Source organism: Patagioenas fasciata, chromosome 1 (genome assembly GCF_037038585.1).
Source record: "Patagioenas fasciata isolate bPatFas1 chromosome 1, bPatFas1.hap1, whole genome shotgun sequence".
In the NCBI taxonomy this organism is placed as follows: domain Eukaryota; kingdom Metazoa; phylum Chordata; class Aves; order Columbiformes; family Columbidae; genus Patagioenas; species Patagioenas fasciata.
This window is the reverse complement of record NC_092520.1, coordinates 204,437,592-204,450,847: the sequence shown is the minus strand read 5'-3', so window position 1 is coordinate 204,450,847 and position 13,256 is coordinate 204,437,592. Positions and strand designations below refer to the sequence as shown.

The 13,256-nt window shown below is 36.7% G+C and overlaps 1 protein-coding gene across 5 annotated transcripts in view; it reads left to right on the top strand.

The window, feature by feature from the left end:
* The window catches only part of CACNA2D1 (calcium voltage-gated channel auxiliary subunit alpha2delta 1), a 400,174-nt gene that overhangs the window by 372,325 nt on the left and 14,593 nt on the right, over nucleotides 1-13,256 (top strand). For all 5 annotated transcript variants that reach the window (XM_071803490.1, XM_071803489.1, XM_065838799.2 and 2 more), the window contains 10 exons: nucleotides 421-524; nucleotides 1,812-1,898; nucleotides 2,237-2,304; nucleotides 3,583-3,621; nucleotides 4,883-4,954; nucleotides 5,552-5,704; nucleotides 5,817-5,869; nucleotides 8,714-8,769; nucleotides 8,929-9,058; nucleotides 11,106-11,218. In XM_071803490.1, coding sequence (XP_071659591.1) covers nucleotides 421-524; nucleotides 1,812-1,898; nucleotides 2,237-2,304; nucleotides 3,583-3,621; nucleotides 4,883-4,954; nucleotides 5,552-5,704; nucleotides 5,817-5,869; nucleotides 8,714-8,769; nucleotides 8,929-9,058; nucleotides 11,106-11,218 — 875 coding nt within the window. The remainder of the gene's footprint in view (nucleotides 1-420; nucleotides 525-1,811; nucleotides 1,899-2,236; nucleotides 2,305-3,582; nucleotides 3,622-4,882; nucleotides 4,955-5,551; nucleotides 5,705-5,816; nucleotides 5,870-8,713; nucleotides 8,770-8,928; nucleotides 9,059-11,105; nucleotides 11,219-13,256) is intronic.

The following is a 13,256-nucleotide window of genomic DNA, read 5'->3' as shown; positions in this document are numbered from 1 at the left end:
GTCAATGAATTTTACTCCCCAAACCAGTTTCTGTTTTGATGTTATTAATGATACAAAATCTTTAGGGATGATTTCTCAGGAGATAGCATGTGCTATGAAGGTTTGTTTCTATTTTGTTGTAAGTAGTGTTGCAGTTATCTCAGTATATCTAAAAACGATGAGTTAAGATCCAGAACTAAAAATGGTGGTACAAAATCACACAAATCCAAATCCATGTTGTTCCAAGAAAATGATTTTCCTTTTTTTTACTTTTTTTTTAAATAATTACACCTGGCAGTTAGTCAGTGAAAGCTGACAAATTCTGAGGACTATATGAATAAATCTCACCTTATTTCCGACTGTGAAACATAAAAAAGCATTGCAGCCCAGCTTTAATGAGATGCTAACTATCTTTTTTCGATCACTATTTTTTGTGATTAGGGCAGGAGAAGATTGGTTGGAAAATGCTGAAACTTATGAAGTCAGTTTCTATAAACGGAGTTTAGATAATGACAACTATATTTTCACAGCTCCCTACTACAACAGTAAGTCCTCACTGTTTTGTAATGTCACAACTAGCTAGTCCAATATTAGTATATTCATGGAAGTTTCCCGTACCGGTTGAGGCCACTGACAAAGGATGCAAGTAGGATACTGCATAAGAAAAAAAAAAATCTGGAGACATCTTCTATTATTAAGGAAAAGGTAGCTAGGAGGGCACTAAACAAGGGACATAATTTGTATCAACTCTGGTGGCCCTGTGTGCCAGAATTAACAAAGCTGAAAACATACAGAGTGCTGGTATTCATTTATTTGACTGGAACATTGGGTTACAAAGATGTTTTGGCAGAATTATTTTAAAAAGAAGTGACAGAAAATTTCACTCAGGGCCAATAATGTTACCTGAAAAAGCTCTATTTGAGCCAAGTTCTTCCTCAGCACCAAACCTAATTCAGGTGAGCAGGTACATGGGTCCAGAGGCCACAACTCTGTCCCATGTGCCACTGCTCAATTTAAACTTCGCTTTCAAATTCTATTTCAAATTGTTGTTATTCCCCAAAACCAGTTTATCTGAAATATGGCGATATTTTAAACCAATATATGCACAATAGTAAGTGCTCATGACTGATGTGAGCAACATGAACCTTGCCAAGCCTGTCTAAAAGCATATGATACCACAAATGACACACTCCTCTCTTAAACATATGGGATCTTTTATTGCTGTTATTTCATACTTATTTATTGCATCTTTTCTCAATAAAATATTAACACAGTAATTATCTAAATTCCCTGTAGTCTTTGTTGTTTCTTAGAGCGCTCCAGGGAATGTACTTTTAACTTGCTTTTTCATACTGAGCAGTGTTGAAAACAGGCTGAAGTCCATCAGAGAAGTAATTGCTGGCTAGTGAGTGGTGTCAGTATATCCTGCATTGAAAAATATACAGATGACAGCAGGATAGAATCTTTGGCTCTGAGCCTGCCTTTAACAGAGCTGCTCACATATGTAAAGCTATTCATGGCTGTGTTTGCAGGAAAAAGAAAAAAAGAAGCTACAGTAATTTCATGAAGCATGGAAAGAAACTGTGTACAAAAAGTGAATGATAAAAAGTAAACCAAAGTATTCCTCTTAGTCATCCAGATGTTGGTGATCAGTGACAAATGCATGGTGTACAACTGGGTCAGTGCTTCTGAATAAGGGGTTTTTTTTGATCATTCTGGGTATTTGAATAATCATTAATTACAGATATATATACAGATAATAATTAATTTTGGAGAAAGAGACTTTCATAACACCTTAACTTTTTTTTCTTTTTGTCCTTCTATACTCTCAGAAAGTGGTGCCAATAGCTATGAAACAGGTATTATGGTAAGCAAGGCTGTGGAAATAACAATTAATGGGAAGCTTCTGAAACCAGCAGGTAAGAGAGAGCGGTGCTAAACTCTAAATACATTGCTCTACAGTGAATTAGAAATGTAATTGGCGTGTCAAAGGAACTTCACTTCATATAACTCTATTCTCTGAGACTGTTTCAGTCTTCCTAGTGGAAATCAAGCAAAAGGTCTGGTTGTATTTGAGAGTTCTTAATTTATTAGTCTCATGAAGGATATTGGTGGTCAGGCAACTGGGCAAAACTCATATTTTATCCTTTTCCAGTTTAATAATTTAGATGTTATTATAATTTCCCCCTTTTTTGGGATTCTACAGTTACCTTTTAAAAAAAAATATTAAAAAATACTTTCATGTATTTCTTATTAGTTGTTGGAATAAAGATTGATGCAACCAGCTGGATGGAAAATTTCACAAAAACCACAATCAAGAGCCTGGTAAGCAACTGACCAAGTCTTTTTTGAACTTTATTTGCATTTCTCAAAGCTTCAGATGCAAATAGGTCTAATAGTTCTTTGTGCCAGAGTCACACTGATGCGTAGTTGCCAAGTAGTTGTGGTATTTAAATCATCCAAATACACAAAATAAATCTATGTTGAAATAAGCTGTATTTTGGACGTAGATAAAGACAAAGAAAAATGACATGTTCTAGCCAGTAGGCTCCCTACTAAGATTATGCTGTGGCAGTGAATAAAACCTGCAAAGGACTTGGTGAATCTATTTTTATTTAATAAGGAGGATGGGTAAACAGTGAACAGTAAGGGTTTGTATTACAGCCAACATCACAGCATTTTACCAGAACTTAATGAAATAAGCGCTTAACTTTTTCGTTCCTTACATCTAAAGCTTATGCATAAATGGGAAGGGGAAAAGGCTAAATGGAAAGAAATATTAAAGAATTAGTAGTACATTGGGAAAGATGAGGCAAAAAATGAGGACAATTCTGGAACAACTGGATGAGCAACTTTGCTTGTTTGGTTGTATGTTAAGGGACTTGATAACAGCATCTGACCGATGGAGGTATTGCAGCTGTAGTTTGATGAGTAGGCAAATGAACTGCCTAATGTCAAAACAACTAAGGACAGCAATACGTAACTGAAAAGGAGAAATAAAGAGGAACATCTGGTGATTAATTTGAGATGAATGATTGCACTATTAACCAGTAGTTGTTTTGCTCAGGATGTAATGCAAGGACACAGTTATATGTGTATGTACACACATATTTGAAGAACAGGAGAAAATTGTATTAGTAATCAAAGCCATAGAAGCTAACTGGAAGTGGTGAACTTCCTTTTTCACATGGGATTCCCATGCTTTGGGACTGATGAAGCTTTTTGTGATCAAAAAAGATACTTCGCAGCAGGTTCTCAGCATTTTTCTTTCCACGCCTCAAACACCTGAAAGTGAAAATGTTCATTTTCTGTTACTTTATACAACGCTGACATCCTGACAAGACCTCCAAACTATTTATCTCTAATATATTGAGTATTCTTAAGAGGCAAGATGTATTAGAGACTTTGTGTAAAACGGTAGAGTTTGTGCTGTTGATAATTACTGAATACGGGTTGTTCACAGAGATTTTTCTGATAATTTCAATTGATATACAGATATTGAAAATCAAATCACTTGTTCTTGTTTTGATTGATTAGCATCACTGTGAAATGCAGTTTCTTTTGAAACATTATTGTGAACATTACTGTACTTCTATTTTTTAGTGCAACAGTGAAATCTGTGGTTGTGAGAGAAACAGTATGGTAAGAATATGTTCAGTTTATTAATATTTGTCAGATCACAAAAAGTCATTTTTTCTCTCTAGATTTATCTAAGAAAATTATTCTATTATTATTAAATTTATATAAAACAAGACTTCTTCACTTGTGTTTGAGAAAGAGATGAAGATGAGAATGGAGGGGGTAAAAGAGGGTATAAAAGTCAGTGAGGTTGTTGCAAGAATGACTGCAATGAGGTTATGAGAACTGGAGGGAAGAAAAAAATAGATGTGATGAAAATGGCAGAATGTGGTGAAAATGGCAGATGTGATGAAAAAAAGGCAGAAAAATGTAATGGTAACTTTCAGAACAAGAGGTGAATCCTAAAGAAAGGGAATAACTGAAACAAACAAACAAACCTGAGAAAAAAGAACACTAGAAGAAAAGTACCTTAGAGAAGGGTAAATGCAAACGGCAAAGCCCTGGAATAGGAGATGTGGCCTTCAACAGTCATTAGTCATCCTCCTTTCCTCTGCTTCCAGCCCATTCTGATTTGGGGATCTCATAGCTCTGCTGGCACTCAGGAGAGCACAGTTCCAGGAGCAATCACAGTATCACATTCTGCTATGTGCTTAAAAGCTTTCTCTGCTCGGGTCTTCCCTGAGTTCTTTTGCAGAGTGTGAAGATCATTAAATGCAGGAGATACAACAAAGAGGGTACTCTGGGAGGTTATTGATTTGATCTCACCGCTATCTCTCCAAACTCTGCCTGCAGGGATCTTTTACAAAGTGCAAAGCATAGGGAACCAGTGGGCTTCCCATTTCTGCACCTGACACCTGGAAGAAACCACTATAGTCCTTAACAAGTGAAAATAAGCGTGACTAGCAAGCTAAGTCTGCCCTTAAGATTTTTAGCATTAAAAGCTGCAAGTGGAAAAGGACTTTAAGAACAACTGAAGCACACAAGAAGTTGTAGTCCCTTAGTATGAGCTGAAATTCAATTATAATCAGATTTAATAAGGTTATAGCACTCTTGGAGCTAACAAAGTATTGAGCAAATAAGAATTTACAAAACAACTTTTATGAAGTTAAACCACAAATAAGCCTTTGATCTGTACAAACTTTTATAATACTGATAATGCTGCTTATTAGAACTTAATATTGGCCCTTGGCTATGGGGTTGTGATTTAGCCTGAGCCACATAGATTTGAAGATACTTCTGAAGTGTTGAATAAAAAAATAGTTTCTTACAGAGTGTTCTCTTGACAAATCCCTTCTGCAAAACATATTTTACTTTCTTATAATAGCATGTGGACTGTGTTATCCTTGATGATGGTGGATTTCTTTTGATGTCAAATCGGGATGAATATACACAACAGGTATGTATATTTTTAATTACAGTACATGAAACACAATAAGCAGAAGTTCTAAGAGAAAAGCAAACAAACAAACAAAAAGAAAATAATCTTTCTTTGATTTATACGTATCATGCCCATCAGAGTTCAAACAGGTCAGAAACTGAAAAATATTTCTGAATCACAAAAAAATTGCCATATCAGAAATTCCGATTTTTTGTGAATGTTTTTCACAGTCTTATTTATGGTTTAAGAAACCATATCTCTACCAAGTTTTAGTCTTTGTACTCTGCTCTTAGGCTGGGAGGCTGTTAATGGGCCTATGGTGGTGTGGGTGAGCAGGATGGCATTCATGCACCTTTCTTGTATTCCTCTTGCTCTTCACCAAGCGGGGTGGTCTCATTGATAGTGCATTTAACAATTGCTGTCTAACTGGAGTTCTCCAATCAAGCTTTTGGGAGAGAAATGGTCAAACAAATGAATAAATACATCAGCAGATCAACCAGATGATCTGTGTAGAGGAAAAAATAATGGGGGGTAGAAAATCAGAATTGCTCACTTTTTAATGAGAAAAATACTTGGAAATACTTTAATTTATCTCTGTGTATTCTGCCTCATCAGATTGGAAGATTCTTTGGTGAAATTGATCCTGGTCTCATGCGAAACCTGATTAACATGTCTCTGTATGCCTTTAACAAGTCGTACGACTATCAGTCAGTCTGCGATCCTGAAGAAGAACCAAAGCAAGGAGCTGGACTTCGTTCTGCTTATGTGGTCAGTAGTCCCTTGTGAGGTGACCGACATTCCCTTAAAAATCTGCAAGTGTTTATACAAAAAAAACATAATATTTGTTGGGTTTTGTTTTTGTGTTTTTTTTTTTTCCCAGCCTACGATAACAGATATTTTGCATCTAGGATGGTGGGCTTCAGCAGCTGCCTGGTAAGTACAAATGTGTAGGAAAACTATATATCCAAAACAGAATTATTCAGTGGATTGAGACTGTTCAGTCTTACACCCCAAAAAAACCAACCAAACAAAAATAATCTGCCCTGAATCCTTTGCTTCTGCAATTTCTCATGGTGAAAATTCTTAGCTATGTCTTCAAATTTCTTGGAAAATCCAGCGTTCTCTCAACAGTTGAATTTAAACCTTCTCTTACCACGTTTCTGACTGTGTGTTCTGACTCTACAAAATCAGCTTTGGGAAACCAAGTTGCATTATTGGTCTAAGTGACTAACAGGTATGAAGGCTCAGGTGAAATTGTTACATTTATAATTATGAATCACTTATTTCCCTATTTCAGGATATCATCTTTCCCTTTTTCTAGCAAGAAGTGTTAAGAAAATCAGTGTTTGCTTTTCAGTGAATCATCTTACAAAAATAAACAAAGTTTCTCTATTATAAAATATAAAGAAGTCTTGCTTCAGACTTCAGGATAACCAATATGGTACCTGATAACGCAGTTCAGTTAAAGGTTCTCATGACAATTATAAGTTGGTTCTTTCAAACGGAATGTAAAAAACTCTACTGAACTATATCACAGAATCACAGAATGTTTGTGGTTGGAAGAGACCTCTGGAGATCATCTAGTCCAACTCCTCTGCTAAAGCAGCTACAAGGAAGAAAATATATATAAAGCATTTTGGATATTTCTATAGTTGTTTACCCTGCATTTTCTATAGCTAAGGGGAAAAGTCGGAATAGTAGGACTGTTGTGGAATTTTGGGACTGACCTTTAGAGAGGTGAGATTGTGCCAGTGATTAGGTCTATCTTACAGAATCAGAAAACTGGGTACATTTTAAAACTAAGGATCCATTTAGGAGCTTTCTCTTCTTTTGACTTTGGCTTGTGCATTGTTAACAGTAGCCACAGAAATAATTCTACCTGCTTCGGAGCTGTGTAGATAGACACCCCTGTGAGCTACTTATCCCAGCACCAGGTTGGCTAAGTAATTGGGACTGATGTGATACTCCTGCATTGGTGTGAATTGCACCCTTGGAGACTGTCTGTTCCTCTTTCTAAAGTTTCATGATGTTTATTTTTTTGTAATACTTATCAAGCTGGAGTAAATTACCTACTTCATGAAGCGAAGAGTTAAAATATATAGCAACTGAACAAACATATAGTAATTTTCTCACGGATAGTGCTATGAAGATTATATGTTGGTTTTTTGTTGTTGGTTACAGTTTGTTAACAACAACAGCAAAATCTCGGTTTTCTGGGACAACAGCAAACCTCAAAAACTGGAGATGGGCAATAATCCAGAAGAGAAACTTGAGCTCTTCTCAAGCAGAGAAACTTTAGTTTATCACTGTTTGAATCAAACTCAGTGGTCTGGACTCAATTTAGACCTGAGGTTTATTTTGTGTGATGTTTAACTTGAAAGCACCACATGAAAGTACTTTCTACGGACATGTTTTTAATGGAATCTAGGTCAGGAGCAGACAGAGAAGGCCATTAAGCAAACAGAATGAAAAGGGATGACTGAAAATGGTTTCAGAGAGGCACCTGGCAAAAGCAAATGCAGAGAAATATGAGAGAAGCCAGATTATTAAGGAAAGCTATAGTGTTTCAGGCAACGATGGAAAATAAAGGTGTGAGTGATAATTTTCAAAATTTTTATAGTATACATCAGTATGTAGTAAAGAGGGTACGTATCGTTTCTCCTTCACGCTATTTTAACTTGGATTTTACAGTTTTCCAGTGCTGCCTTTTTAACTCAGTTCCCTGTAAATTCTGTCAAATCCTGATGAAGGATTACCATTTTCTGTCAGCAAATTGCGTCACTGTTGAATGACATCAGGCCTTTTCTCATCCGTGACAACCAACTGAAGGCACAAAGCTGTGGAAGTGAATCCAGAGCTCCTCCAGGCAATAGTGCCACTGGGAAGGTGACAGGCAGATTCAGTTTCTGTATGTGTGGATCATGCTGGATGAAGAGAAAAAGAAAAAATCTTGGAGGCTTAATGAAGTTATACAGTCCCCTCTTTCTGCAGATCAAGTGTTAGTGCAGAATGACAAGGAGGGTTCAGGACATATTCGTAGGTGGAAGCAAATCTAAATATATCATGATAGGTAACTACAACTTAGGAAAGTTTAAGCAGAAGCAGGGAGTCAAGGAACTGAACTGTTGAGATTTCTGTTTTGACAGGTTGGTAGAGGAGAAGGAGGCTATATATGTGGCGAGCTAGTATTTGCTTCAAGTAAATAGAAAAGAAAAAGGTCATGAAGGAAGAAAAATACTTTGAAATAAATGGAACTCTTTAATCCTAAGTGTTGTGGCAGCATGTAGGGGAAAATATACCCCATACCTCAACAGGAGGAGATGATTTTAAAAGTCAACATTACAATAATATTTTTGTAGCATACTTGTGATATTCCAGTGTTCATGTCCTCAGCAATTTAATGAGCCTTAATCAGTGTAAAATATCTAATTCAGGAGCATTTTCCCCGAGTGTGTTCAAAAGGAGTTCTGGTTGCTTTAAGTGCAAGAGGAGTGTCAACATGCCTTGTCTGCCTCCCAGGAAGGCATAAAAGGAGGACGTGGATGGCATATAACTTGTGGGTACCAATGGTAGCAAGTGTGAAAGAAAACCCGTGAGAAAGTGTGGAAAGAAAACCACAGTCAACCTGTAAGGTTTAAAGCAACACAGATTTAATAACTGACAAAAGCATAATAAGTCATGATGATCCTGTTAATTGCTCAAGTAGTTTTTAAGGACCCATTAAATAAAAGATGGCAAAAAGCCTTTAACAAATGTGTATTTTCTTTCTGTGTTCAGGTCTATCTTACAGCAGCTGTTTTTGAGCTTCACTTTTCCACGTTTTCTTGAGGCAGGTAAGTCAAGAGAATGTTAAAGAGTGAACTTTGAGTGAAGTAGGTGAGAATCTCAGCTGGGGGCCATATTTGGATCTCCCAATTGCATCTGTGACTTAAAAGTGTCATATATTTATTAGTTTGTTTGTTTATGGTTGTGGTTTTCTTTCTTTATATCAGCTGATATGGAAGATGATGATTTTGGTGCTGCCCTGCCGAAAACAAGCTGTATCACTGAGCAAACTCAGTATTTCTTCGAAAATGATGATAAATCTTTTGGTGGGATTGTAGACTGTATAAACTGCTCCAGGTAAATTTTCTTCAATATAAATAACAATTTTTGGATGTGTGTTTATCTTGTAAACTATGTTATTAGAACAAAAATATATTTTTGATTAATTACACCAAACTTACATAAGGAAAACAGAGAAATATATAGACAGTAAAATGATAAAATGCACTCCTTTTATATTTTTTAAATTTATTTTAATTTAAAAATTAAATAATAGTAGAAATATTTTAGACAAATTTTTGGTTTATAGTCTGTATATCCTCCATGAAAATTGTGTTCTATCTCAGTTACAATTTGTTTTCTTTTAATTTATTGCATAAGCTTAAGGATGCTTTTCAATATTCAGAAGGAGATGGTTTTCTTTGATCTGATTTTGTATTGAAACTTCTGATGGTCAATAAGATTATGCAGTTGATCTTCAAATTTACCTCCTAGTCAATACTGCTCATGATGTAAGAGCTATGGGTCAGATTAAGCAAACCATGCTGTTTTGTTTTGTCAGCAAAAGAACTGGTCTATCCAGCTCCTTGTGCCTATTCCAGATTATGTTTAATGCTATGTTAAAAAAATCAGATACTTCAGAATCAAAGTAACTTGGACCTAATTCTGTGTTTCATACAAAAGCCTACTGGGTTGAAAGTTTACATGCATTAGGAGTTTCTGAAAATGTTTTAGAAATTAAGATTAACAGTCAGATTAAAACTCCTTGAAGACAGTATTTCAAGTCAGGAAAGAAAAATAGGGGACATTGGAGAATGGTGAACACAGCCAAAACACCCAGCCACTTCCCCACTTCCAACCTTCCTCCTCCAGGTTCCTGTGATGTGTTTGTGCAGAAAACTCTTTCAGTTGTTGCTGGTTGGTTGGTTGGTTGGTTGAGTTGGGGTGTGTGTGTGTTTGTTTGGGGGGTTGTTTGTTTTGGTTTTTGTTGTTGTTAGTTTGCTTGGTTTTGGTGGGGTTCGTTTTGTTTTTTTCATTCTGGAGAGTTTTTGGAAGAGTTGTTTAGATTAGTTTCCTGAAAGACTACAGAAATTCTTTTGCTGGTATTGAAAAAATAGTGCCACTGTGTGGGAATGAGTATGAAATGACAACCTAAGCTGGTTAAAACCAGATACATAATCACAACATCAGTTATTTAATTAACAGGCATTTTGTCATCTATGAAATTTCAGAAATAATCAAATCAATTCACACCTAAGTAATATAACTCTACTTACATACAGTGGTAACCACTTATATGAAAAAACTTGCTTGTTATTTTATGTGTATGAAAATGTATTTGGAATCCACTACAAGCAATCAACCTGCTAGATTGTCCTGAATTTACCTCTTTTTAACAATCAAAATATATTTTATTAATGACTAAGAAATATTAAGATCTTTTTCTCTGCTTTTTTGAAGATCAGTCTGCCTTTCCAGTACATTTAAATTGTACATGAAAATTATGCTTGAAAAATCCGAAATATCCTTACCTTTAGGATCTAAGACATGAAGTGTAGTATCTATAGCTTAAAGGTATCATGCTGCCTATTCAATTATTTATAAATAGAAAATGACCCTACTAGTTTAAAGGTCTTTTATATAATTATATGTACATAGCAATACAACAAATACATATCAAATGCACAGCACACATACCCTAAACCACTTTCTCTTCCTTCTGACAGGCAGGTGTATGTGTTGGGTTTTTGTTTGTTTGTTTTTGTGAATGAGGGTTTTCTGAGTGTTGTTAAGGGAAGAATTGATGCTGAACTGATTTTATTTCTCAGTAGACCTACTGTTATAGTGGCACAGAGCTAGCTATTAACTCAATTAAAGTCATTTTATGTTCTTTTCCATTTTTCCACTAACAAGTCGAGTTCAAAGGGGGAACCATGGAAATGCTGAAAAGATTACAAAATTAATTATAAATGTTTCTTGCTGTTTATTAATGGAAAAAATAAACAGTAGCAGGCAGACTGAATCTGGAAAGTTGAATAACTTTTATTCCAGTACTGTGTATCCTTCTCAAATCCAGATTTCCTTGCCTCATTTAAACATAGGTTTTTCTTGGCTTTTTTTCTAGACTTTATCATGCAGAGAAAATTTCAAACACGAATCTAGTATTCATTATAAGTGACAGCCAACTACTGTGCCGCTCCTGTGACCCAAAGCCACTGATGCAAGCAGAGAAGCCGGGTATCCTTTGAAATCGTCATATTTAGTAGTGTGGATTGATTTTTGGCTATGATATACTGGAATACATAGAGGAAAAATGGTCTGTTTATTTGCATATTAGTAGCATGATTGCCACTGAAGTACTTGAAGCAGCAGATATTTGTGGATGATATCACAAATCATCTGAGGCAACAGCCACTGAGGTAGAGAGCATAGCTGTTATTTGTGAGGACCCAAACAGAAATGGGCTCTCGGGAACTTAATGAAGTTTCCGAAAGGCAGATGCAAAGTCTTGGATCCAGGGCAGAATAATGACATGCAGCTGGACAGGCTGGAGGCTGAGAGACTAGAAACAGCTTTGCAGAAAAGGACTTGATGATTATGATGGACAAGAAGTTCACCATCATTTGCCACGTAACTTGCCACAGAGAGAGTCAATCATGTCCTAACCTATGTTAGCAAGAGTGTAGTCAGCAGGTTGGAAGAATTGATCCACCTCATCTTTTCAGCACTGATGAGACCACATCTGGAGTGACATGTATAGGAAAGGGTCACCAGGGCAGTTGGCATCTGGAACTCAGGACATGCAAGGGGAGCCTGAGAAGACCTGGCATTGTTCAGCCATTGGAAAGGGCAAAGATATGTCTGCCTAGAGAAAAAGCAAAATATGGCAACACTAAGATAAATAGTGTTTGGCCGTGAAACGTTAGGGTCCTGCTCTGATGCCCACAATACTGAGGCAAAGTGATAGAGACACTTTAGCATGTGCTAAGTGCCAGTGAGAACTGCTTACTCCTTGTGGAAACTGCTTCAGCCAACACAGGCTGGGTTTATCCAGCTGCTGCCCTAGAATCTCTTCAGAGCTGGCTGGAGGTACAGGTGACATGCAAGCTAAGCAGAGTGCTTGCAACACATACAGTAAAATTAAAAGAATATGGAAGTTTCTTCTCATCTAAATCACCTTAATGCCAATATCTGTTCCCCTAGCCTGTTGACTCCAGTAGATACATGTAGGTAAAGGTGGTGGAAATATAATAAATCAAACATACACATATTCTAGGTCAGGATAAATTCACCTCAGTTTTTCTCTTCTCTACATGGTTGAGGGCGACATTCGAGAGATGGCAACATTTGGATTATTATGACGGAATATGGAAAACAATTAGTAATACTTTTGTCCATGTCAGGAAGTTAGTTGAAACAACCTCTCCCATTCCTGAAAGAAAAGCAGATGGTTGTAGAGATGACTGTGTTTCTTTGGCACAAGCGCTGCGTTCATTGCCACACTAATAAAACTGGAATTCCATCTACGCTTGGGCTGAAGAGGAAGTTGCATTGGGGTGGAAGCAATATCCATATCATCACAGAAATATGTAAACACAGCTTAATATTCTAATGGGCTCCAGTCCATGACAGTTTGATTAACTGTTGCAACTATCTGAATTTATGGACAGCATTTGCTATAGAAAATGAAGCACATTTGATAGCAAATGGGCACATGACTTGCATTTCCCTATGGGACTCAAGCCTTCTAGAAAGCAGTAACCAAACTCAAGTGGCAGCCAGAACAGTTGGGTGGGCTTATATTGACTAAATGAACTATTTTATTTTTGTTCCAGCTATGCAGTGCTAAGCTATTCTCTCTTTTCTATAACTAAGGTACATTGTGAAATGCAGATGTAGCGTAACGTCACACGAGCAAGAAGAATGACCTTTGGGTGCTATTCAGATGGTTATTATTAGACTCTGCTTCCTTCTGGCTGGTACAGCTTTGCTTGTGCGCATGGTCTTTTAGAATATTTCTAAGTTTCAGATTCCACTTCAGCTGGGCCCCAGCAGAGGAAAGGGGAGGTGAATTTGATAACATCTGAATGAAGACAGATGTAGATCTTTAGAACTAAATTCCCCGTCCTTTGCCTTTTCTTCCATTGGGCATCTCCACTCATTGCAGTGAAGCTGCTGTAGTTTTCCACAGTAGTGCATGAGTAGGATTGCTTCAAGCAGCAGTTAGAGCTACTAAGATAAGTTTTGGTGCTCAATCTTGTAAAGCACTGTAGTT